The sequence below is a fragment of the Brassica rapa genome, chromosome A06 (genome assembly GCF_000309985.2).
Source record: "Brassica rapa cultivar Chiifu-401-42 chromosome A06, CAAS_Brap_v3.01, whole genome shotgun sequence".
Classification (NCBI taxonomy): Eukaryota; Viridiplantae; Streptophyta; class Magnoliopsida; order Brassicales; family Brassicaceae; genus Brassica; species Brassica rapa.
Window position 1 is genome coordinate 28,709,927 of NC_024800.2, and position 20,210 is coordinate 28,730,136.

A 20,210-nucleotide genomic window follows, 5' to 3' on the forward strand; every position below is an offset into this window, starting at 1 on the left:
TAAACAGGAACTCCAACATTTCACAATCGATTAATATCTGTTTAAAAGGTAGAAACGAGTTATCAAAACGTTCTTTTCCTTTTTCCTTTTCACTATGACCAGTAATTATAATAGAGTAAAATAAATTTATGCTACAATATTTTTATTTTTTTAATATAAATAAAATCAATTTTATTATGAAATTAGTCTATTTTGGAAGTAATAATAAAGTTTTACATTAGAGATTAGATCTAAGAAGTTAGAAAATGAAAAAAGAACCGATAACTTTTAGGGAACGAACCGATACCCATAGGTAGGTGGGTAATAAAGCGTGGAATGTCCGTCCACTATAGTTGAAGAATCAAACACGGGCCTCAATTTAAGGAGAGGCAGTCCAACTAAAATTGGTAAAGAAATCGAAATCGAAATCGAAATCGAAATCGAGAGTGTTGTAGAGAAAAGAAAAAAATGAGTGTGAAGAAGGTGGACGCAGATCCCTCAACCTTGGAGAAGGTGTTGGAAGACTTGAAATCTGACGAATCAAACCGTAACAAAATCAATTTCATCCTCTTCCTCGCCAACAATGATCCCACCACCAACCGCAGCTGGTGTCCTGGTCCGTTTCTGTTTTTCATTTTTTTTTTCATTTTTTTTTTCGATTTCATCTCTTTTTTATTTATTTTTTGATTATAATAATCAGATTGCGTTAGAGCTGAGCCTGTGATATACAAGACTCTAGAGGAATCAGCGGAGGAAGTGAATGTTATCCGGGCTTACGCCGGAGATAGGCCGACGTGGAGGAATCCGATGCATCCGTGGAGAGTCGATCCTCGATTCAAGGTCACTGGAGTGCCAACACTTGTTCGCTGGGATGGAGACAGTGTTAAGGGTCGTCTTGAGGATCACCAGGCTCATGTTCCTAACTTGATTCGCCCTCTCCTTGCACCATCCACTTAATTCTATAAGGTACCAACTATATATCTTCTCTTCTTTTATAGAACATCCGTTTGATATTTGTTTTGTTTGTTTCAGGGACTATGGCTGGATCCATGATCAGGTTTATGAATCGCTACTTTTCTCTGTTGGTTCCCAATAAAGTTTGTGTGTTTTTGGTATTGTTTCTTGCTTTTTCAATGTATCGTTGCATACTCTTGCTTCTCGACTTAATAATAATGGACTATTCGGGTGTGCGTTGAAACACTCGTTTTTATTTTCCCGGCATTAGAAAATGAGCTTAGATTCTCACGGTCTCCTGCTTCATAGCTTAAACACCTCCCTTTGGTGGGAAAGACCAAAAGATAAGTGAACCTAGTATTTAGAAAAAGAGCTTGTGTAAAGACAGAAACTGAGTTCTTTTGATTTGGTCTTTCCCGGTTAGTCCTGGAATGAGATGGGTATCTGTTTCACTTATTTTGCATGAGAGCTTATAAGTTGTCTAAAATATTTGAAAATCAAAAAGTAGTTAAAATATTTATTGATTTTCCATCTAAATATTCAGGCCAAACTAGTTTTTATATTAAATTTAAGTATTTTGGTATACAATATTTAAATTTTTATGTCATATATTGCTTTTATTTTAAGATTTTTGAGAAATTTAAAATATATATAAATTTTAAAATTTTAAAATAATTTAAACGAATTATCTGAATCCGAACAAAATCCGCAACGATCTGAACCGAATCCAAACCAAAATTTTTAAATACTGGAATGCGCCAATATATTTAACCCGAAAACTCGAAACACCTAGTTAATATAAAATATGATGTGATTATGACATTAAATACATCGTTAAATAATTTATTTTTGTTGACTAATACTGTTTAATAACTTATCTATTTAGTTAAAATATAATTTGTAGGGTTATGTCAATCATAAAAAAAGCTCATAGTGGGGACATTCAACAAAATCCAATACATATTGTCAAACTAATTGGTCCATTGTCAAACTAATTGGTCCAAAGACAAAATTTCTTTTGGTTATTTTTTCATTGAGGGTTATTTTTGTGACAAAAATTAAAAAGTGTTATTTTAAAGAATTTTTCTTTATTATATTTTTTGAATTTTTATTACTCAAGATAATAAATTTCTAAAATCAAAATATTAATTTTATATTTAAAGTTAAAATATTGATTTTATATTTATTTAAATTTATTTCATAATTATATCTATTCAAAAAATTTATTAACGAAATTTAGTTATGTTCATAAAATTTACCAAAGATGACAAATAAAAAATTTAGATTGAATCCAGTCAAACCCAAACCTGTTTTCTTCGTTTAACAACATTGGTAAAAACCAAAACCAATACGCACAGCCTACTCAATTATCCAATATCTTGCTGTTTTGGATAACATTAAACCCCAATCAGACTTGCAATTTTCTTACCGTTCTTTTTACAAATAAAATCATTTTGATGTCCCTAACTTTTGCCGTCAAAAACCTCGAACACAGTCTGCAGCTGGATGCATGCAGTAAATTCGTTTTAATTGGTTTGGTTAATAGTATCACATTGCAACAAAAACAGAAATAACAAATCCATCTAAAGGTTTGGTCCGGAATAAAGAGGAAGTAAAACGACAAAATAACTGATGTGTAATCCTCATGAGTTGCAGATCATGAATACACCAACATTTAGAGACCAAACATTTTTCTCCAATTCAAAGGCACCTAAGTGGTTGACAATACTTCCTTCAGAAGTTTCTCAGTCAATTCTTTGGGCAGACCCATCACGCTATCCGTTGTTCCAACCTAATACAATAATAATACACCACAATTCAAAATTCATGGTCCAAGTTGGTATAAAAATGACAAGAGAAACAAAACCATAAGATGATGATTAACTTCTTGTACAGTTTGTTTGTTTGTTTGTTTATACTTTATGATGATGAATAATGAATGAATAAGACTCTAGACTAGACTCGAATCCAAGTATGGTTGAAAATATGTCCAAGTGCAGAAGAAATCAAACCACTTGTTTGATGCATGGCAATATTAGAGGATGCTCGATTAGGAGTGCACCAGCAACCCTAAGCACCATGCCTTCCTCAATCTGCGCATCAAGACAGCCTTTAACTTAGCAGAAGCAATATTGATACGGAGAAAGAAGGAAAAATCACCAACCACCACCTATATTACCAGTTTATCAATAATCTCCTCTGATATTTCGTTGAAGTAGATCTGTTAAGAAGTGAAAATCCTCATCTGATGATACAAACAGTAAACTCACAACATAAGTGAAAATGTGCACGCACCTCCACTCTATCGACGCCTCCTTTTCTGAAGCCTGTGTTGAGATTAGTGACAACCACAGAACTCACTGTTGCGGTGTGTCCCTTAGAATAGCCTGTGTGTTTCAGTTTTTTACATATATATTTTAACACTTAAAGCCTTGAGAGAAGTGTAGCTTACTTACTTCGTATGTATTCCCTTGCTTCTACCACACTCGATGGTTTCTCTCTGACGGCATCTTCATAGACCACAACCTTCATAACCATTAAATACAAAACTCTCTAATAACTAAGCTACATCCTACATGAGGAGTTTCAAATTCGGAAAATTTAAATATAGATGAGTGAGCACTTGGTCACAAGTAACAAGTAAGGTGGGTTTATCCTCGACATCATCAGGGATCCGCTGCACGATTGCTTCAGCCTGGTTAAAACAAAACAAAACAAAAATATAACTAAATCTGAGTAATGAAGAAGGAAGTAAGTAAGTAAAGTAACCTTTGCCTCAGCTAAAGCTAAAACCAACTCTTCAGGTTTCTCTTTACGGATGCTCTTCTCATCAATATCAGCACTCTACATATATATATATATATATATCACTTTTAATCAAAGCTTTTTTTTATTTTATTTTTTACTAAAAGTTTCAATGGAACAAGAAAGTGTAGCATTACCATTAGTGTGAATTGGTATCCCATATCAGTTAATATACTCCGTCTTGCAATCGAAGAAGATCCCAAAATTACCTGCAGAAACAGTTCAATTCGAAATCGAATGCAGAGATAAGGTGGTTAAAAATCGTTTAGTAGAAGAAGGAAGACCTTGAAGTGAGGAGGACGATCTGACTCCATTTTTCTTCTGGAAGTAGACTCGGCTCGTGCAAATGAGGAACGACCGATTTTGCTTTTCCAATTTATGTTTGTTTAATTAATTAACTTCTATTATATTGCATAACCATCCCTTTTTATTCTAAGTCTTTCAAAATTAGTAGATTTATAGTCAAATGTACAATTAGGCCCATTTCTTGAAGATATATTTACACTCTTGGTTACTTTTATACTTAGGCTTCAACTGTTGACCATACTTAAAAAAATATGGTGAAATTCTTATTCCTTGCCATTCATGTTGTATCTTTTTTTTTGTCAAATTACAAACACATGGATCATATTCTATTCCACTCATTTCCTTGTGAATCAAAATAGTTATGAAGAAATTTTCCTTTTCCAATTTAAATAAAGAACAAATTGAAAATTAATTCATATGTTTTGTTTATTCATTTTTTTTCAACTGAATTTGTATTCACTATTTTATTCTTTTTTTGCTCAATTAAATTAGCATCAATTGAAACTTTAGTAGGTCAAACACATTAGATAGCGTTTTTTACGGTGCTATCTTATTGTCATATATTATAGCGTTTTTTATGCAATTGAACATTATTTAATAACATATCTTTTTTGTTATTATTTATCTTAAAATTATTTTAGTTAATTATTTTAAAATAAAACATAATTAGAATTTAAAATTAATTCATATATTAAAAATTTCTTTATTATTAAATTGATCTATAATTAAATTGGATTACAAAAATATAAAAAAATCTAATTAAATAATAAATCAAAAACTAGACCAAGCTTTAACATAATTACTAACTAAACGCAGCCGCACCACCACCACCACCTTCGTTGCCTTCTTCTTTATCTTCCAATCCTCACACGTCGCACCACCACCTTCGTCGTCATGTTCTTCCATGACCTTCGTTGATTGGCGTTGAAGACTTGGCTGAGAACCGATTTCAAGCTTAAGGAGGAAATTGTTGGAATAAACTTGAAATAGCTTGATATACAAACTATCATAATCCTACTGAGATATGTTTTACTAAAAAGGTTAGGAAATATCTAATAAGTGTTCTACTAATAAGATTAGGAGTTATCTAATTATTATATAAGAGTTGGAAGGTTGTTGCAACACTTAAAGAGTTTTGAAATTGTTTTGGTGAGCTCAAGGTTTTGAGTGGGTTTCTTTAAGAGATTAATAAGAGAGATATTCTTATTACTTGAGTCTTACACAATCAATTACTAGAACTATAGTTATCAGAAAAAAAGATTGCAGAAGCAGTTTATGGAGGCAATCTTTTTTCTCGCAAATTTGAGTGTAATGTTTTAACTTGTAAAAGACTGCCTTGAGATCTGAGATGAAGTATGTTCTTCTCTTCTTATAGTCAGTGTGGAATAGTTATGGATGTTTAGTGATACCGACGTTTTGTTACAATTTGTGGAAAGTGAGATACAACTCGTTTTATTTGAACATAACGCTTGATGCTTTCATTGTCACTTATAAAGTCGTTTGAATGTCTAAGGAGATAAAAACAATGGAACTTTTGAGTTTACGGTTTAATATATACTAATTTTGTTCATATCAATTGTTTTATACATTCAAATTGCCAACAATCTCCTACACAGTTTCCATGGTGTGAAAGACTCATATACTTGATCTGCAAAAACGTTGCAGTGGAATAAGTAAGCTTACAAGCTCACATTGTTCGTTATGGATTTATCTGGAGGAGGTGAACCAGAAGCCTCGACCAAATACAAGCGGCAGCACGGCGTTCCATCGTCTGGATGGATCTGTGCAGTCCTTGGCAGGCGAAGAAGTTTGTTAAAGAGATTGAGTGGATTGTGCAGCAAACCGAAATTCGCATCTGGATCACCAATCTGTGAAAGCTTGACATGAGAGAACCCCAAGGATGGTAAGAGCTGATCAGGCCAGTCACTGTAAAAGTGGAACACAGAGTTGGGGAGAGAAGCAGACGGTTTGTTCATGAAATCCGCCAAGAGAACCGTGCTGGTTACTTTACATTTCTCAGCTATGAGATTCAGTACTTGCATTGCCTCTGTGTGAGACAGGTAATAGAGAATGCCTTCAAGAACCCATACAGTGTTAATCTCTGGCACAAAACCTGATTTCTTAAGGTTTTCAAACCAGTCCTTGTCTCTGATATCAGTTGCTACGTCGATTAATGATTTGGCCGTCATCTTAAGCTCCTCTCTTGAACTTACTGCAGCTTGGACCAGGCTCGTTTTGGTTTGCAAGACATCGGGGAAGTCCACTTCGAATACATCACTTTTGTTCAAGCAGTTTAGTCTGTATGATCTTGCATCCATTCCTGAAAGTTCAATCACACCGTTGTGTGTTATTCTTTTATTCTTGCTTCACAAAAACATATAATTAATTAAAATAAAAGTCGAGAAGTAGGGAAACTAAACCTGCACCAAGTAGAACAACTTGTGTTGCATCATTGTCGAAAGAGTCTAGAGCAGCTTGGATCCTAGTATCAAACCAAAGGGTTCGAACGGCTAGAATCACACCAGAGACCTCTCGAGCATTGTTGAGCCTGTCTCGCTGAATCTTTGTGTGTAAGTTTCTCAAATGTGTCTCTCCAGCAAACAAGTGAGCGAGAGGATCGTGAATGACATGTTTCCAAAGAGCTCTTCCTGCAGCAGTTTGGCACGCAGACTTCTGAAGGTAATCCCACTCGTTTTGAATGCTCATGTGAAGTTTCTTCACGCCTTCGCTATGTAAAAGCTCAGGTATCACGAGTTCTTCTTCAATATCCGGCCATGCCATAGTATTGGTTGTAGTTGATGATTCTTCTTCTTCTTCTTGCTTTTTGTTTTCTGTTTTAGACATTGTTTCTTCTTCTTTTTCTCCTGATGTGAATAAAGGTTTTGTCTGGATATATAATGAAGGAATGTGGCAAATTGCTGGATAAGAAAAGAGAACCACACATAAAAACAAAGGCATACGTTCATCTATGCTTAACCAGTGGCCTTCTCTTTTCTGCTAAAAGATCAAACGAGTGGCTCCACGCTCAAGTTGCATCAATTACGAGATTACTGCATTAGTGTAATGATTTTGACCAACTAAATCTCGAGCTCGAGTGTCCACTAGTTTTAGTTCTTTTTTTTTATATAAAATAAAAACTGATTTAAGTAAAACTCAAACTCTACGCCTTTGTGGACAACTACATCCTATGATTAATTTGTCCAATGTATGAAATTGAGACATGGTAAGAACTGATAGAAAGTTTTGATCTTGATTGCCATTGTCATTAATCCCATTTCTAAGGAGGGGAGTAAGTATGTATTATACAAATACAATAATCCATATATATTTATATTTTATATATTGTATACTCTATATTTGGAAAATATATCATATAGAAAACCACTATTTATTTTGGTTTTGAACTGTGATGTTGGTTCATTAACTTTATAATTGCAATTGCACTGAAGTGATTCTGTGATGGTTAAAAGTAATAAAAATCTCAAATTAGCGTGTTAAACAATTTTTGAATCAGGCTAATTTGGTAAATTTTATTTAATTATTTCATTACAAGCAGAAATTAAAAAAAAAACGTGGAAGTTCTCCAAACGTTGATACAGAATTTATTTATAGGTTTTACGTGGTAAGGATAATTGAAGACTAAACATTAATTTGTCACCAAGAAAAAACTTGCCTAATGTTTTGGTGGTTGTTAAGGAAAATTTACATTACTTTGCATTTTTTTCACGCTAAAAATTAGATTCCTAGGTAATTAATGCTATTTATTGCTTCGTAACCAATCCATTAACCTACCTATTATACATATATATATATTATCGACTTCTCTATAGGAGTACCATAAAATTTCAAAACATGGTTTAAGCATACGACTAAAAGCATTAAAATGTAATAATGAATTACATTTAAGAATTATTTATTTATATATATTCCATTATTATACTTTTAAGAATTATTTATTTAATTTTAATTATTTTGTCCTGAAATTCCTAATTGGTTTCGCAGATGCATAAATTTGTTTGATCCACACAAAGCTCGATCATAAAAATATCCGATACTTTTCAAATTTTGTGAAACTTACCAAAAAACAAACGTCGATTGCCTCTTCTTCTAGCATACATTATCGTTACAAGACCTTGTAGTTATGAGTTATGACTCTCAGTTATAACATAGAGAATGGGGATGACCCTTGTAGTTATGACTTTGCATATATACAATATGAAATAACATCTTATTCGTTGCAGAATGACAAAAATATATAAGAAAATAAAGATGATAGATATATAGCAAATGAGATTTACAAATTATCATGCTCAATTACCATTGCTCCTCTCCAGGTTTCACCGGCACCAACATCAATGGGAACGAGCATGGATGCAGGACCGGTGCACACAAAATAATGTTGCTTCCCAAACTTGTCCCACATTGATCCTGGGGATCCCACGTACATGTCTTCGAACCCCATCCTTATCATCCTGAAGAACAATCCTCGTCCCTACAAAGTTTAAACTTCAGACATCAGATTCTAATAAATTCGTAGTTATGTTATAAACACTCACTTAGACGATAAACAACGATCCACGATCATATATAAGAGACAAGTCAACCTGTTCAATGTAAATTAGTGTTTGGTTGAAAGTCTGATACAAAGTGACTTAAAATTAATATATTCATTATTCAAATCAATTATGTTCTCGTTGTCAATTGCTATTTTATTAAGTTTTGATGAATATTTGCACCACACCACAACTACATACATTTTTTTTTTTTGAACTTAACTACATACATTTTGCATCCAACATATCTGATATTCTTGGATGATTGGTTCTGAATCCAAATGTAGCATTAAACGTGAGGCCAAATTGACCATACTGTATGATCCATTTGCAACCATATGTTGCATCCAAATGCATAAACGAAAAATTACCATAATATATATCAGAACAGAGAGTAACCTGAAAAATATATATAATGAAGTTAAAATTACCTGATCAATGGTTTCAAATTTAGAAGGCGGAGTGTTATAGACGGCCTTTAGTCTCTCAGCCGGAGGGGCAGCATAGACTCTACTCATCTTCTTCTCAAGAAGTGTAATCATAGAGTCTTCAACTGCCCAAACCCCCGGTTTTTCCCCATCTTCTGACCCAAACCACCCGGAAGAGTCCGCCTTCATTGCATCAGAAGGAGACAATAGCTCGAAAGGCGAAGATAATGGAGGACTGGGGCAATAGGAGCAGCCCTTAAGCCCTTGAATTCCAGCACCACTCCGTTTCTTGAATCTCAAGGAACTTATAATCCCCGGTTTAAGGGAAACCGGTTTGCGACCGTTGTTCTTCACCACCACTGCTGTTGCTATGCTTACTGGATAGAGAGAGACGATGTAGGTTATGTCAAGAAACCCCGCTGTACAGCTCAGTTCAATCTGAGAAACGTAAGGCACAAGATTTCATCATTTGTACTCAACAAAAAAGATTGTATTTTAGGCAATCTCACCTGAAGAGCATCAATGGCGTCTGAATCAGTGTCCTTAACAGTCCAATTACAACCTGATATTACGGAAGAAGCTTCTTCTTCGTTTATGATAACTAGACCAACCCCGCCTCTTGTTTTATTACCGTCCTCTACTGTGTAAAGGACTTCCTCGAATCCGTCGTCTTTCCAGTACACTTTTGGTTGATATGAAACAACATGAGCGTCTGATAGACTCAGCTTTAAAGAGCTCCCGTTTCTGACCTTAAGCTCGACCATGTTTGGTTCCGAGAACTTTATGCCTTTTCGTCCGAATTTTTCTTCAAGCCCTTCAGTTATTGTCTGGGTCTGAGGAGCTGAAGTCGAAGTCTTTACAGCTTTTGGTTTAAGGGGAGAAGTAAAAGAGACTTTTGGTTGAAGGAGAGAAGAAAAAGAAAAAAGAGAAGCCATTGATTGAGAGAGTAAGGAAGGAGAAGAAAAAAAGATAAGACCAGTGAGGTGGTTGTAGTAACGCTAAAGCCTAATCTTTTTTTTTTTCTTTTGTCGTTTACTAGCATCTTTTCTTTATCATGTGGTTGTCAATACGCTAAATCGTTTCTTGTTTTTCTCAACCGGACATATCGGATCATCTTCACTACTATCAACACCGTCTTCTTCTACATCATCGGCTTCTTTTGTCTATTTCAAAGTGTTTCTGCTCTTACCGGTAACTTTCTGTAATTTTGGTTGAAAACTATGGTTTTGAGTTTGGAGGAATGTAAGACTGTAGTAATTGGGATTATTAATTGATTTAACTCTTCTGAATAATCTGTGGTAATAAATTCATATATAAAATAGATATAAGCAGTGGTGTTCGACTAAATGTTGTTTTATTTTGTTTATAGTTGTCCTTTTGCTTGCTGCTTAGGACGGATCGGGTATCCGTGCAATTTTAAGATATCCAGATCCTTATCCGGCGGATTCATAATTTTACTATCCTTAACCGGATCCGGGGTTTGCGGATATCCGGTTTCTAAAAATTGTAATATCCGGTGGATATCCGGATCCGGATTTGGATCCTTAAAATAAATAAAAAATAATATTAATATTTATAAAATATTAAAAATAATTTAAAAATACAAAAAATATATAATGTTTTTAATTGTCTATGTATAATATTACAAAATTTACATAAAATTTATATATATACTATTATAAAAATGAAAATATATAAAATAAAAGTACTTTTTATATATAGATATTACTATTTTTGAAATAGTTGTTAATAAAACTTACGGATCCCGATATCCGGACTAAAAAATTAAGATATCTGGATCCGGATCCGGTTTTGACGGATCCAACATTTTACTATGACGGACCCGGTTTAGTTACAAGGCTTAGGATTTTCGGCTAGGGCTACATTCTTAGCGGGTTTCTTCAACTGAGACTAAAGCATAATGTTGGGATCGGGTGGATACTGAAATATCTATTTCTAAACTGTGTTATAGTCTGTTTATATTTTTGTAGTACATTCATTTTAGTTAAATTAGTCAGAAACAAATATAAATGTAACACTTCAACTTGAAAATGGATGAAAATACTCCACAATGTTTATATGATCAATGCATACATAACCGAAACAAACAACATCATCGATGGAACAGAAAGAGAAGAACATAAATGAGCTAGAGAAGCAGAGCGTGGAGTAGAATTATGAACATCGGTTTGTCCAGAATTTTTGTCGGAGGGAGAAGTAGGTGAAGGGAGAATCATCTGCGGGGGAGCAGGTAAGGTTTGACTCGTTGGAGCTGCAGCTGGTGGGAGACGTGGCGTTGGCGACTGTGGAGCCATGGAAGTCTGAGAGACGTAGCAAAAACAATTTATTTTTTTGTAAGTTATTTTAAATAAAAGGTTATCATAGTATTCTTTTATTCGACTTGCCTCAACCTTAGATTAGCATCATAAACAATTCTTATGTAAATAACATTTTTTTAGTTGCTCTCTTTTATTTCCATGTAAAAATTTTAGTAGGGTTTTTGTTCCAGTGACTGGTTATTAAGATGTTGATCCAATTTTAGATTCGGTTTTTAGTGTTTTCTTTGTTTTATTTATATGAACGCACAAAATCCTGTAAAAGCTGAATACTACCACTGGAATGCAATTTCAGTTTGCTCAGTTTTCATAAAAAAAAAAAAAAAAAACTCAAAATATTACTTTCAGAGAATTGTTATGATGGTTTATTTCTTTTTCAAGTTTAAAATACGGGTGGTATAGGAAAATCATCTCGGAATCGGTTTTCCTTTTATTCTATTTTGTAATCGTTTTAAAATAATTTCGGTTTGAATCGGTTAAATCCAGTTGGATATCTCTACCGGTTATGGTATAACTCACATCATTTATCTAATGAAAACTTACTTGGTTGGTAGTTTTGGTTAGACCGATATCGTAAGTCATGGTTAGATCAGGTTTGAACAAACCGAAGGCTCGTTCAGATCCTTTCCCGGGCTTGAGATTCTCGTCGTACAATGCGAACAAGTATGTCTCGATCACTTTCCCAGGCATCAGCGGTGTTCCGGCCATTGATTTTAAATGTGCGATAAGATTTTTATTGTAAGCTTTAGCGTTCTCAATTGTCGTGCCAACCTCGTCCGGGTCTCCCTTATATGGCCACCCAGTCTCAGCCACCACTATCTCTACGTCCTTGAACCCAAACGAGCTAAGAGCTGAATACACCGCATCAACCTTCATAAACCGAATTCATTATTTATATCTTCCTTCTTTTATATGTTATAAATCACATTTTCTATTAATTTTTCTTTCCCTAATTATACGAATTCATATTTACAAAATTTGATATCAATTTTCTTTCTTCCATTATTTGACAAGGTCTTTCCTTCAAAGCCACCTTTTCACTTTTTTTTTGGTAACACTAAATAATAATTGTAATTGTAATATGATTTTCTTTTATTATAATTGTAATATCACAATAAATTAGCGTTAAAAATAATAATTAAATATGCCTAACTCTCTAACCAAACGTTTTTAAAATTAACCAAGAAAAGCAAAGTCTTTATAAAATGAAAGTTCAACTAAAATTTCATGAAATAATTACTCTGATTGTGACCATCTTTTGGGTTCTGTTGTTTCTTAGCCTTAGTTTTAGTTTTAGATTTTAATTACTCTGATTTCTTTGTTTCCTCTGTAATTACTGTCAAAAATTTAAAATTGGTATAAAATTTAACATTTTACCAAAAAAAAAAAAAAAAACTAAAATTTTATGAAATAATTACTTTTTTAGGTATAGAAAAATATTGGTTTTAAATTTTAATCCACTAAATTTCCTGTTCATACACCTAGTTAAATTTTTTTTTTTTTTGACAACACCTAGTTAACTCGAACATTTAAATAAGGCAAAACCAAGTAAGAGGTTGTCTGAAAAAAAAAACCAAGTAAAGAGGTGTGTAAAACCTGAGCATCGAACATATTCATATACTTGATCTTGCTGTTAGCGTCAACACGGCCAGGATTAGGCTGAAACAAGCAAAAGGCCAATGTCTCGGGTCTAGGATCGCTCTGGTAAGCGAAAAAGGGGTACGGGTTAACCGCAAAAGGCGACCCTGTCTCCCTATTAAACTCTAGCAACCCTTTCAATATATCAGCATGGTCGGCAGCAAACACCCCGGCCGAAGGAGGGTCGGACTGGCTCAGAATCGACATTGTGTGTACTGTTGATACCTTTATTTTGCCGCCGAGAGAGGCTGCCTCGAGTGCACTTTGGACATTTTTCATAGCCGGCAAGAGCTGCAACATGAAATTGCGGTCGCCAAAGGTTGTTGCCTCGTTTCCCACGTCGATGAGAGTGATCTTGCTCGCCGGGTAATAAGGGACCACGTTGGTTTCCACCCAGCTCCGAGCGAAACTGGGGTCGGATGCTAAACCTGGTACATCGCCTGTTCCGATGACGATCTCGATACCAGTGTTTGCTAGAGCCTTGATTATAGCCGGGTCAGATCCGTAGAGACGGACTTTTTGGATAGATGTGGACTGCAGGAGCTTTGCGGTGGCGGACGGTGGAGGAAGATTGTCGGCCGTTTGGCCATAGTTTACTCCAATGAATGGCTGAGACTCTGTGGTTTTGATACATATGAAAGTATCCGTGTTTTAGAGATGTTTTATATGTATATATACAAATATGAAAGTGAATAAACTTACTTGTTTGATGAAGACCATATAAACACAAGAAGAAGAGTAGGAACAATCGATAAACAGAAGGTTCCATGGATGGATTGTTTTGCTCTGTTTTGCTGTTTTGTATTTAAATGCTCAAGTTTTTTTTTCTCTTCTTTTTCTTACAGAGAACTATCGACTAGAATTGGGTAATCTATATATAGATCCATTAAAACGACCGACGTTGGAAAAGTAAAAGTAACTTCTTTTTCTCACATTTCAAATTTGGTATACAGACACGATTACTGTCTTATCGGTTTGGGGGGCCACTGTATAAGTTCATTGAAATAACTTAATTACATGAAGGATTTCTTTTTCTGAAATAGACATCAAGTGCTTTTAACTATACACTTTCTTATTACAGTATATCTGATAGGAGATTTTTTTGAGAAAGTATATTTGATAGGAGATTCTAACAAAACTTGAAATATTATTGTTGGTAAAACCACTATGAACAAATTTACTGATAAACTATTTTTTTTCTAAATCCTCTTTGATTAGTGGGTTTCAGTGGTTCATTTTGTAGTAAGTTGTGGAAACTTTTTTCTAAAAATTTCTTCACCTCCAAATTTAGTAAGGATCCTGAAACATGGCGACAACACACTTTTTATACAATTCTTACATACCAAATGAAGTAAAATACAGTATGACAATGTATAAGTACGTGTTACAAGGCTTTCTAAAGAGACAATTAAGGGGATTAAAACCCTAAAGTGTCTTTAGTTAATTAGTTGCATGAAAAAGTGAGACAAATATTATGATGATATGGATTTTCCCCCACTTAATGAACCATTAGTAACATAATTAACTAACTGAAGTAATCTATGCCTTTTTGATGATTGGATTTTCCTTCTCTACTAAGAAATGGAACAATGCGACTATGGTGGTGGAGAAAGAGAGCAAGGAATTAGACACTCCAACATCTACCACAAAGATGGTAAAAGAATAATAAAAAAAAGAAGACCAACTCGCTTTTGCTGTGGCACAAGAAAAAGATAAAGCACCCGTAAACCCTCTTTTCTCTCAGAAAGACGGAAACGATTATTAAAAACAAAAGCAGAAAAGGCGTCACATTTGAACAAATTTGGGGGTATTTGATTCATTTTGTTTTGCGAAGTCTTCAGAAAGTGTTGTCATATTTTAAATGAAACAATCTTAACCATTTGGTTTATAGCATATAACAGTGTATGCTGAAAGATTTGTAAAAATAAATTTTAATAATTAAATAACCTATTTATGTTTTGAGAAAATTGTCTAAAATGATCTAATACTTATTTTTTATTACTCGTATAAACCAAGCCGAGTACCAAGTATCCGGTTTGTGCCCACCCCTAGTTAGAGGCAATGAATGAAGCATTCCAAGATTTTAATTTTCTTTTGTGTTTAAGAGCGCTTCTTATGCATTGAATGCTAAGAAGAAGACAATTAAAAGAAATTTCACTTTTCTTTTCTCTTGATAGGCCTTCGGCCTATAAATTCATTTGTTCTACAATATATATTCGTTTACATATTACTCGAAAGACAGACAAAAGACTCTAATTAATCTATTAGGTGAGCTAAGACAAAAGACCCCTAACTTACGTGTGTAACAAGTTAGTGTCATTTTGCCCGCTCTTTACCTTCATAAACCCTAGAAAAATTACAGCTTGGAATAATAACTCTCCCTCACTATCTACCTTGAACACACAAATCTAGCGTTCCACACACGAATTGTTCCTAGTTACTTGCTAAAAGTTTACTCCACAAACGGGTAAACCATGGCGATCTGATCTCGGCAGATCCCGTACAATTAGCATCGCCTTCTTCCGCGGTGCTGAAAAGGGTTTGATCCGAGCAGTCTAAGGAAGCCCCACACGCCACATTATAGGACTGACATGCTGAATGGCATACCCGTAATCTATCGTCTCCGTCAATATCACACTTCTGGATCGATATCTGGTTCAAAAGGGATCATAATGAATAAATGTCATGTCTCATCTATAATTACGAGACAAACTAATATAGATCCCAACAGAGAGAGATTGCTGCTTACCCAACAGGCCAGTCTTTTCGCTGCCTCATCACAATAGCTGTTGCCAAAAATGTTAAATAATTTCCGAGCCCCGCCTGGAAAAAGCCTATTGTAGTTGGGCATGACCACAACTTCCTCAAGCTGCTGAAGTATGCTTGGTTCTCTTGGAGCACAATGTTGCCCTAACATGTCTCTCTCCAACACATTTTTGCATACCAGTAAACTTGTTACAAGTTTAGAGCTGTTCTGACATGTGTAGCCAGCATAATCAGAGCAACGGAACTCGCAAACCCCATTGTCGCACACTCCTCCATGTAGGCTGCATTGTTCGTCGCACACAGCTGTAACGTTGGAAAAGAATCTTGTTGTAGGCTTTAATATTAATAAAATTGTTTATTTAGACAAACTATATGAGTATGGACATTTACCAGTGGAACAATCAATTCCAGTAAATCCATTTTCGCATATGCATACACCTTGAGTTGTGCATTTTCCATGTCCACTGCAATTATTAGGGCAAGAACCTGCATGTTGACAAGTTAAGTTCAGATCTTAGGGAAAGATAAGGAGACCTTGACTGACATGTACGACGATCTGAAGTAAACAAAAATACAGGACTCTTACGGATTTTACAGTCATGACCGTGATAACCAAGGAGACAACGACACTTCCCATCAACACAATCTCCATTGAAGTTACAAGAATTAGGACACTGGCCAAGCACAGAAACTACGGGCGTACCGCAGAGTTCATGGTAAGCGGGACAAATCAATTCACCTGCAAATAAAAAACATTAATGGTTCAAAAAGATTTTTAAACAATACGTCACTCTTCTTTCGGCAAAGATAAAGAGCATGCTTACCATTGAAACCGGGAAACTGAATTGGTCCACCAGCTTGAGGGCAGAATTTCCATTCTCCCTCCACGGCAACCTAAAAGAATGGCATTTGTGGATGACAAGGAAAATATTATTAGTGAAGCATAAAAGCATGTTAGGACAAGGAAGAAGAGATGTAGAAGACATACCTCCAACAAATTATTTTTACATCTGTGCTGATAACAGCCATTCCCCTGTGGCATGGAACCCCGGACAAACCCAGTACGCACTAAAGACGAGGCCATACACCTATCATCATATAGAGGCCAAACTCTTTCATGAGCAATATGTCATGCAGATATTTTACAACATTCAATGACAAAGTATAACCAGCAATAATAACCTGGAGTCACTCCCTCTCACTTCACCCAACATCCTGTCAGGCGCACGTGCACTGTTGATATCCGTACAAGACCCATCTGAATAGGCTACGAAATATGTACAATAATCTGCTAAGGAAGACTGACCGCCTGCAAAATGTTGTGTATGAAGTTCATTATAATTTCTTCACCAAAGGAGAAACGAATTAAACTACTAGCATAGCATACTTTGGAGTATATACTATAGTTTCTCTATACAACTAACCTATACAAGAGAAAATTCTGCGTAAAAAAATTAACATGTCGAAGCAGGAAACAGTTGAGAATGTAGTATAAATATTCACGTATCAGCATTTTGCAATATAATCACCTTTGTTAGCCTGTGGAAAGTAACGAGCCCACTGAGGCAAGTCTCCATTATAGCTTAGAATTGGGCAGTAACCTTCGGCCTCTCTGTTGTATGTACAGCCAGATAGTTGGGTTGTGTTACAATGGTAAGCACCTTTCCACATGTTACATGGAGATGTGACAAATTGGGTCCCCTGGTTCCGGCCCCAATCGAGACGGTCGGCCATGCTATAATTAGCCTTATACCAGCCACTGTCTTCTAATAGCGCTAGAGTCATTTTCGAAACGACTGATCTTGTGTCTACCGATCCGGTCATTATCTCATTCATGAGAAGTCTTTTTTCCCAGTGGGACCCCGATGTGCCACGTCCTCCTCCATCCTCAAGTTCTAAACCCGAGAAGTTCTGAGAAAATGCCTGTTCCGTTGAAGATTCTTAGGACTTGAAGGACACAAAACATGAGTCACGAGAAGGTACTAAAAAGCATTTAAACTCACTCCGTAATGATGCCGCGAATGCATGACAACCCGTGGAAGCACTACGCGTGTCACTATCCTACCAAGCTTTTCATCCATCTGTTGCTCAGTGACCTAAAAGCAAGGTTAAACTCAGTTCCCTCATCCATATCAAAAAGGAAAGAAATAACAAGGTATTTTGATTCTCTTATATCATATACCTCAGTTCGTCTTCTTTTCCTTTCATCTCTAAAATGAGCAAAGGCATGCGGGTCAAAGCCAAGGACATGCATAACCTCATGAATGAGAGTTGCTGAAAGCAAAGTCCCAGCTTCCGCAGTCAAATGGCGGGGAGCAACATTGACATGCCCTGAAAAAAAAAAGATTACAATTGGCATTAGCAAAAAGATTTGTAATAAACTGGAGACAGACGATGGAAAGATACCAGCAATTGCACGTCCCCACTGATCACGTTCGCAAGCTACAGCCCATGCAAGGGTATTGCCAGTAGTAGGTCTTGTGGTGACCAAGAGAACTAAATCAGTATCAGCAATACCCTCTGTGTGATTTGAAAGAAACAGATTAGCCCAAGCAAGAAACCTTGACAATCAGTCAGAGAGAGAGAGTAGGGAAATTACCCTCCACATATTGACGCGGAAGTTGCACACCACCATCTTGCCCACAAGCAGAATATCCACTTAACCGCAAGTTCCCTTTGACAGGCTCAACAGCTAATGCTCTCCTGAACCAATCCGCTGTCTGCTCTAAAGCCTTGATTCATGTGCAAGAGATATTTTTTATAAATCAGTACAAGTGCGTGCGTGACCACATAAGAGAAAAAGGAATAAAGAGAGAACCTTGCGTAGGCGACGCCTTTTGTCCTCCCCAGAAATGTCATCAAAAGTGCAATTATACCAGCAATCACCGGAAACTGGAGGCTTGACATTGGGATTGCAAGCAAGGGAAATGCTCGAAGGAGGCTCACCCAACTGAGTTACAAACAAACAAACAAAATTAGTTGAGTAGAACAAACAGTCACTCACTATATATATTTAAAGTCCACGACCTTGACGATATCGCCAACAGTTTGGCAATCTCGGTCGAAGGAGAGACCAACAGCATCATAGTTTAAGTAAATCCTGATAGGTTGTTGTTGATTCGCATCCTCGGAAACAAGACTAAGCAAGGCCCTTCCTTTGCGAGCACTGCTTGGCTCCTCGTGATAAAGCTGGGGAGTAACAGAGTATACTTTTCGACCGGGTCTCTTCCTCTGTTCGATGATCTGATCGTGGATGCACGAATGAGAAGATACTCCTCCACTACTACTATCTTGGCCTTTGGCATCAGCAGCAGCTCCACAGGACCACAATACAATCAACAATATCTGTAAATACAACGAAAAGTTGTCAATAGAGATCTGACGACTTCCTGATACCAAAACTTACCCCTGAAACGGCGAAGAGAGCGGCGGCGAAGCGGAGCTGGAGACTGGAACATGAACCGCGAAACAGCAGCTTCACTTCCATCAAATCTCAGGAGACTCGTCGATCGAATCAGAAACAGGAATGCATTTCATTTGGAGCTCCACAAAACCCAAATTCAAGCGAATAATAATATAATTTAGATCGGAGGGAGCGTAGATTACTACTTGTGTCGAGCTTTGAAATTTTCAAATTATTAAAAAAAAAAAACAAAACAAAATGGGGGAATTAGGGTTTTGGGTTAATTTAAAAAAAAAAAAAGAAAGACTGATTCAAAGCAGGTGGGTGATCTATACTCCAGCAACCCTAAAATGCCTAAGATTTGGGTTTTCTAGCAAATCTCTCTCTCAACAAAACAAGTGACACTCAGGGATGAGAGAGAACACACAGAGTCAAATGGATTAGGTGCGAGTGGGTGTAGGGTAGGATATGATGATATTTTTTATAATTATTGTTACGGACTATTATTGCTTTCATAAAGTATTTAAATCGAATAATTTAATTTGGTGCAATTGCTTCATTTTACCAACTTTATTTTTTTTCTCCATGTTCCGCACATATATTTTAAACTAATGTATTTAGGCCCTTTCTAATATATTCGTCTTTTTCTATATTTATTTTTACAAATTCGCCAAAATAATTTTTTTAGTTGACATGGGTTATGTTTTTTTCATAAAATCTAGAAAATTGATTATTGTAGTTTATAAAATTGGTAAACTATATTTATATTATTAATTCCAAATTTTTTACCTAACAGTTATATACTAATTATATGAATGAAATCTAGTGTTTTTAGAAAATTTAAAATCATATAATTGTCTACCACTGAAAGATAAAAAGTATTTTTATAGTTTAGATATTACATTAGAATTAATATTTCTTACAAAATTTAAATGATGAAAAAATTATTTATTATCCTGTTGATATTTATATAGAATATTCTATAAAAAAAATTGATAGTTTACAAAATCTGTGATAAAAATATAATATAGTAGTTTTCATT

The 20,210-nt window shown here is 35.4% G+C and overlaps 6 protein-coding genes and 1 long non-coding RNA gene across 13 annotated transcripts; 1 reads left to right on the plus strand and 6 right to left on the minus strand.

The window, feature by feature from the left end:
• Positions 1 to 326: 326 nt before the first annotated feature.
• Positions 327 to 1,194, plus strand: LOC103828012 (thioredoxin-like protein Clot). Its single transcript, XM_009103585.3, has 3 exons — positions 327 to 595; positions 680 to 945; positions 1,012 to 1,194. The coding sequence occupies exons 1-2, from the start codon at positions 448 to 450 to the stop codon at positions 934 to 936; spliced, it is 405 nt and encodes a 134-aa protein (XP_009101833.1). The 5' UTR covers positions 327 to 447; the 3' UTR covers positions 937 to 945; positions 1,012 to 1,194.
• Positions 1,195 to 2,415: 1,221 nt separating this feature from the next.
• LOC103828013 (7-methyl-GTP pyrophosphatase) lies at positions 2,416 to 4,208 on the minus strand. Of its 6 annotated transcripts, none has more exons than XM_033273303.1 (9): positions 4,023 to 4,208; positions 3,876 to 3,947; positions 3,709 to 3,777; positions 3,557 to 3,628; positions 3,390 to 3,459; positions 3,229 to 3,308; positions 3,113 to 3,154; positions 2,946 to 3,026; positions 2,416 to 2,725 (listed from the first exon to the last, which is right to left on the minus strand). In XM_033273303.1, the coding sequence occupies exons 1-9, from the start codon at positions 4,050 to 4,052 to the stop codon at positions 2,645 to 2,647; spliced, it is 597 nt and encodes a 198-aa protein (XP_033129194.1). In that variant the 5' UTR covers positions 4,053 to 4,208; the 3' UTR covers positions 2,416 to 2,644. The 6 variants fall into 6 exon arrangements, with proteins under 6 accessions (XP_033129194.1, XP_009101835.1, XP_009101836.1 ...); XM_009103587.3 differs by having other exon boundaries at positions 3,229 to 3,320; XM_009103588.3 differs by having other exon boundaries at positions 3,703 to 3,777.
• Positions 4,209 to 4,733: 525 nt separating this feature from the next.
• On the minus strand, positions 4,734 to 7,899 carry LOC103828015 (putative S-adenosyl-L-methionine-dependent methyltransferase MMAR_1068). The gene is made up of 2 exons (XM_009103590.3): positions 6,465 to 7,899; positions 4,734 to 6,364 (listed from the first exon to the last, which is right to left on the minus strand). Exons 1-2 carry the CDS (start codon positions 7,000 to 7,002, stop codon positions 5,724 to 5,726), a joined length of 1,179 nt encoding a protein of 392 aa, XP_009101838.2. The 5' UTR covers positions 7,003 to 7,899; the 3' UTR covers positions 4,734 to 5,723.
• A 227-nt stretch (positions 7,900 to 8,126) lies between these two features.
• LOC103828016 (photosynthetic NDH subunit of subcomplex B 2, chloroplastic) lies at positions 8,127 to 10,018 on the minus strand. Of its 2 annotated transcripts, XM_033273299.1 has the most exons (4): positions 9,535 to 10,018; positions 9,029 to 9,463; positions 8,828 to 8,912; positions 8,231 to 8,536 (listed from the first exon to the last, which is right to left on the minus strand). In XM_033273299.1, exons 1-4 carry the CDS (start codon positions 9,958 to 9,960, stop codon positions 8,397 to 8,399), a joined length of 1,086 nt encoding a protein of 361 aa, XP_033129190.1. In that variant the 5' UTR covers positions 9,961 to 10,018; the 3' UTR covers positions 8,231 to 8,396. The 2 variants fall into 2 exon arrangements, with proteins under 2 accessions (XP_009101839.1, XP_033129190.1); XM_009103591.3 differs by lacking the exon at positions 8,828 to 8,912 and having other exon boundaries at positions 8,127 to 8,536; positions 9,535 to 10,012.
• Positions 10,019 to 11,048: 1,030 nt separating this feature from the next.
• Positions 11,049 to 14,069, minus strand: LOC103828017 (glucan endo-1,3-beta-glucosidase 7). Its single transcript, XM_009103593.3, has 4 exons — positions 13,702 to 14,069; positions 12,958 to 13,616; positions 11,905 to 12,231; positions 11,049 to 11,346 (listed from the first exon to the last, which is right to left on the minus strand). The coding sequence occupies exons 1-4, from the start codon at positions 13,766 to 13,768 to the stop codon at positions 11,101 to 11,103; spliced, it is 1,299 nt and encodes a 432-aa protein (XP_009101841.1). The 5' UTR covers positions 13,769 to 14,069; the 3' UTR covers positions 11,049 to 11,100.
• On the minus strand, positions 12,346 to 12,963 carry LOC117126035. The gene is made up of 2 exons (XR_004448568.1): positions 12,780 to 12,963; positions 12,346 to 12,602 (listed from the first exon to the last, which is right to left on the minus strand). It is a non-coding gene; the product is annotated as an uncharacterized LOC117126035 (long non-coding RNA).
• Positions 14,070 to 15,141: 1,072 nt separating the features above from the next.
• LOC103828018 lies at positions 15,142 to 19,640 on the minus strand. Its single transcript, XM_009103594.3, has 15 exons — positions 19,172 to 19,640; positions 18,793 to 19,110; positions 18,584 to 18,715; positions 18,365 to 18,497; positions 18,172 to 18,285; positions 17,948 to 18,096; positions 17,769 to 17,861; positions 17,295 to 17,688; positions 16,948 to 17,074; positions 16,754 to 16,853; positions 16,590 to 16,659; positions 16,352 to 16,504; positions 16,156 to 16,251; positions 15,749 to 16,068; positions 15,142 to 15,651 (listed from the first exon to the last, which is right to left on the minus strand). Exons 1-15 carry the CDS (start codon positions 19,250 to 19,252, stop codon positions 15,433 to 15,435), a joined length of 2,499 nt encoding a protein of 832 aa, XP_009101842.1. The 5' UTR covers positions 19,253 to 19,640; the 3' UTR covers positions 15,142 to 15,432.
• Positions 19,641 to 20,210: the final 570 nt, after the last annotated feature.

Bases quoted from the DNA above. Each gene is read 5' to 3' on its own strand.
- LOC103828012 (XM_009103585.3), top strand. From the start codon at position 448: ATGAGTGTGAAGAAGGTGGACGCAGATCCCTCAACCTTGGAGAAGGTG. The intron at 596-679 runs GTCCGTTTCTGT...TATAATAATCAG, and splicing joins CAACCGCAGCTGGTGTCCTG to ATTGCGTTAGAGCTGAGCCT.
- LOC103828013 (XM_009103586.3), bottom strand. From the start codon at position 4,052: ATGGAGTCAGATCGTCCTCCTCACTTCAAG. The intron at 3,155-3,228 runs GTGCGTGCACAT...ACTTCTTAACAG, and splicing joins GAGGCGTCGATAGAGTGGAG to ATCTACTTCAACGAAATATC. The intron at 3,027-3,112 runs GTAATATAGGTG...CTTGATGCGCAG, and splicing joins AGGAGATTATTGATAAACTG to ATTGAGGAAGGCATGGTGCT.
- LOC103828015 (XM_009103590.3), bottom strand. From the start codon at position 7,002: ATGCCTTTGTTTTTATGTGTGGTTCTCTTTTCTTATCCAGCAATTTGC. The intron at 6,365-6,464 runs GTTTAGTTTCCC...TTGAACTTTCAG, and splicing joins AGTTGTTCTACTTGGTGCAG to GAATGGATGCAAGATCATAC.
- LOC103828016 (XM_033273299.1), bottom strand. From the start codon at position 9,960: ATGGCTTCTCTTTTTTCTTTTTCTTCTCTCCTTCAACCAAAAGTCTCT. The intron at 8,913-9,028 runs GTAATTTTAACT...TGGATCATACAG, and splicing joins AATTTGAAACCATTGATCAG to TATGGTCAATTTGGCCTCAC. The intron at 8,537-8,827 runs GTATGTAGTTAA...TAAACTTTGTAG, and splicing joins AGATATGTTGGATGCAAAAT to GGACGAGGATTGTTCTTCAG.
- LOC103828017 (XM_009103593.3), bottom strand. From the start codon at position 13,768: ATGGAACCTTCTGTTTATCGATTGTTCCTACTCTTCTTCTTGTGTTTA. The intron at 13,617-13,701 runs GTAAGTTTATTC...TCAAAACCACAG, and splicing joins ATATGGTCTTCATCAAACAA to AGTCTCAGCCATTCATTGGA. The intron at 11,347-11,904 runs GTAAGTTTTCAT...TACGTCTCTCAG, and splicing joins TAACCAAAACTACCAACCAA to ACTTCCATGGCTCCACAGTC.
- LOC103828018 (XM_009103594.3), bottom strand. From the start codon at position 19,252: ATGGAAGTGAAGCTGCTGTTTCGCGGTTCATGTTCCAGTCTCCAGCTC. The intron at 18,716-18,792 runs GTCGTGGACTTT...TTTGTAACTCAG, and splicing joins CTGTTGGCGATATCGTCAAG to TTGGGTGAGCCTCCTTCGAG. The intron at 18,498-18,583 runs GTTCTCTCTTTA...ACATGAATCAAG, and splicing joins AAAGGCGTCGCCTACGCAAG to GCTTTAGAGCAGACAGCGGA.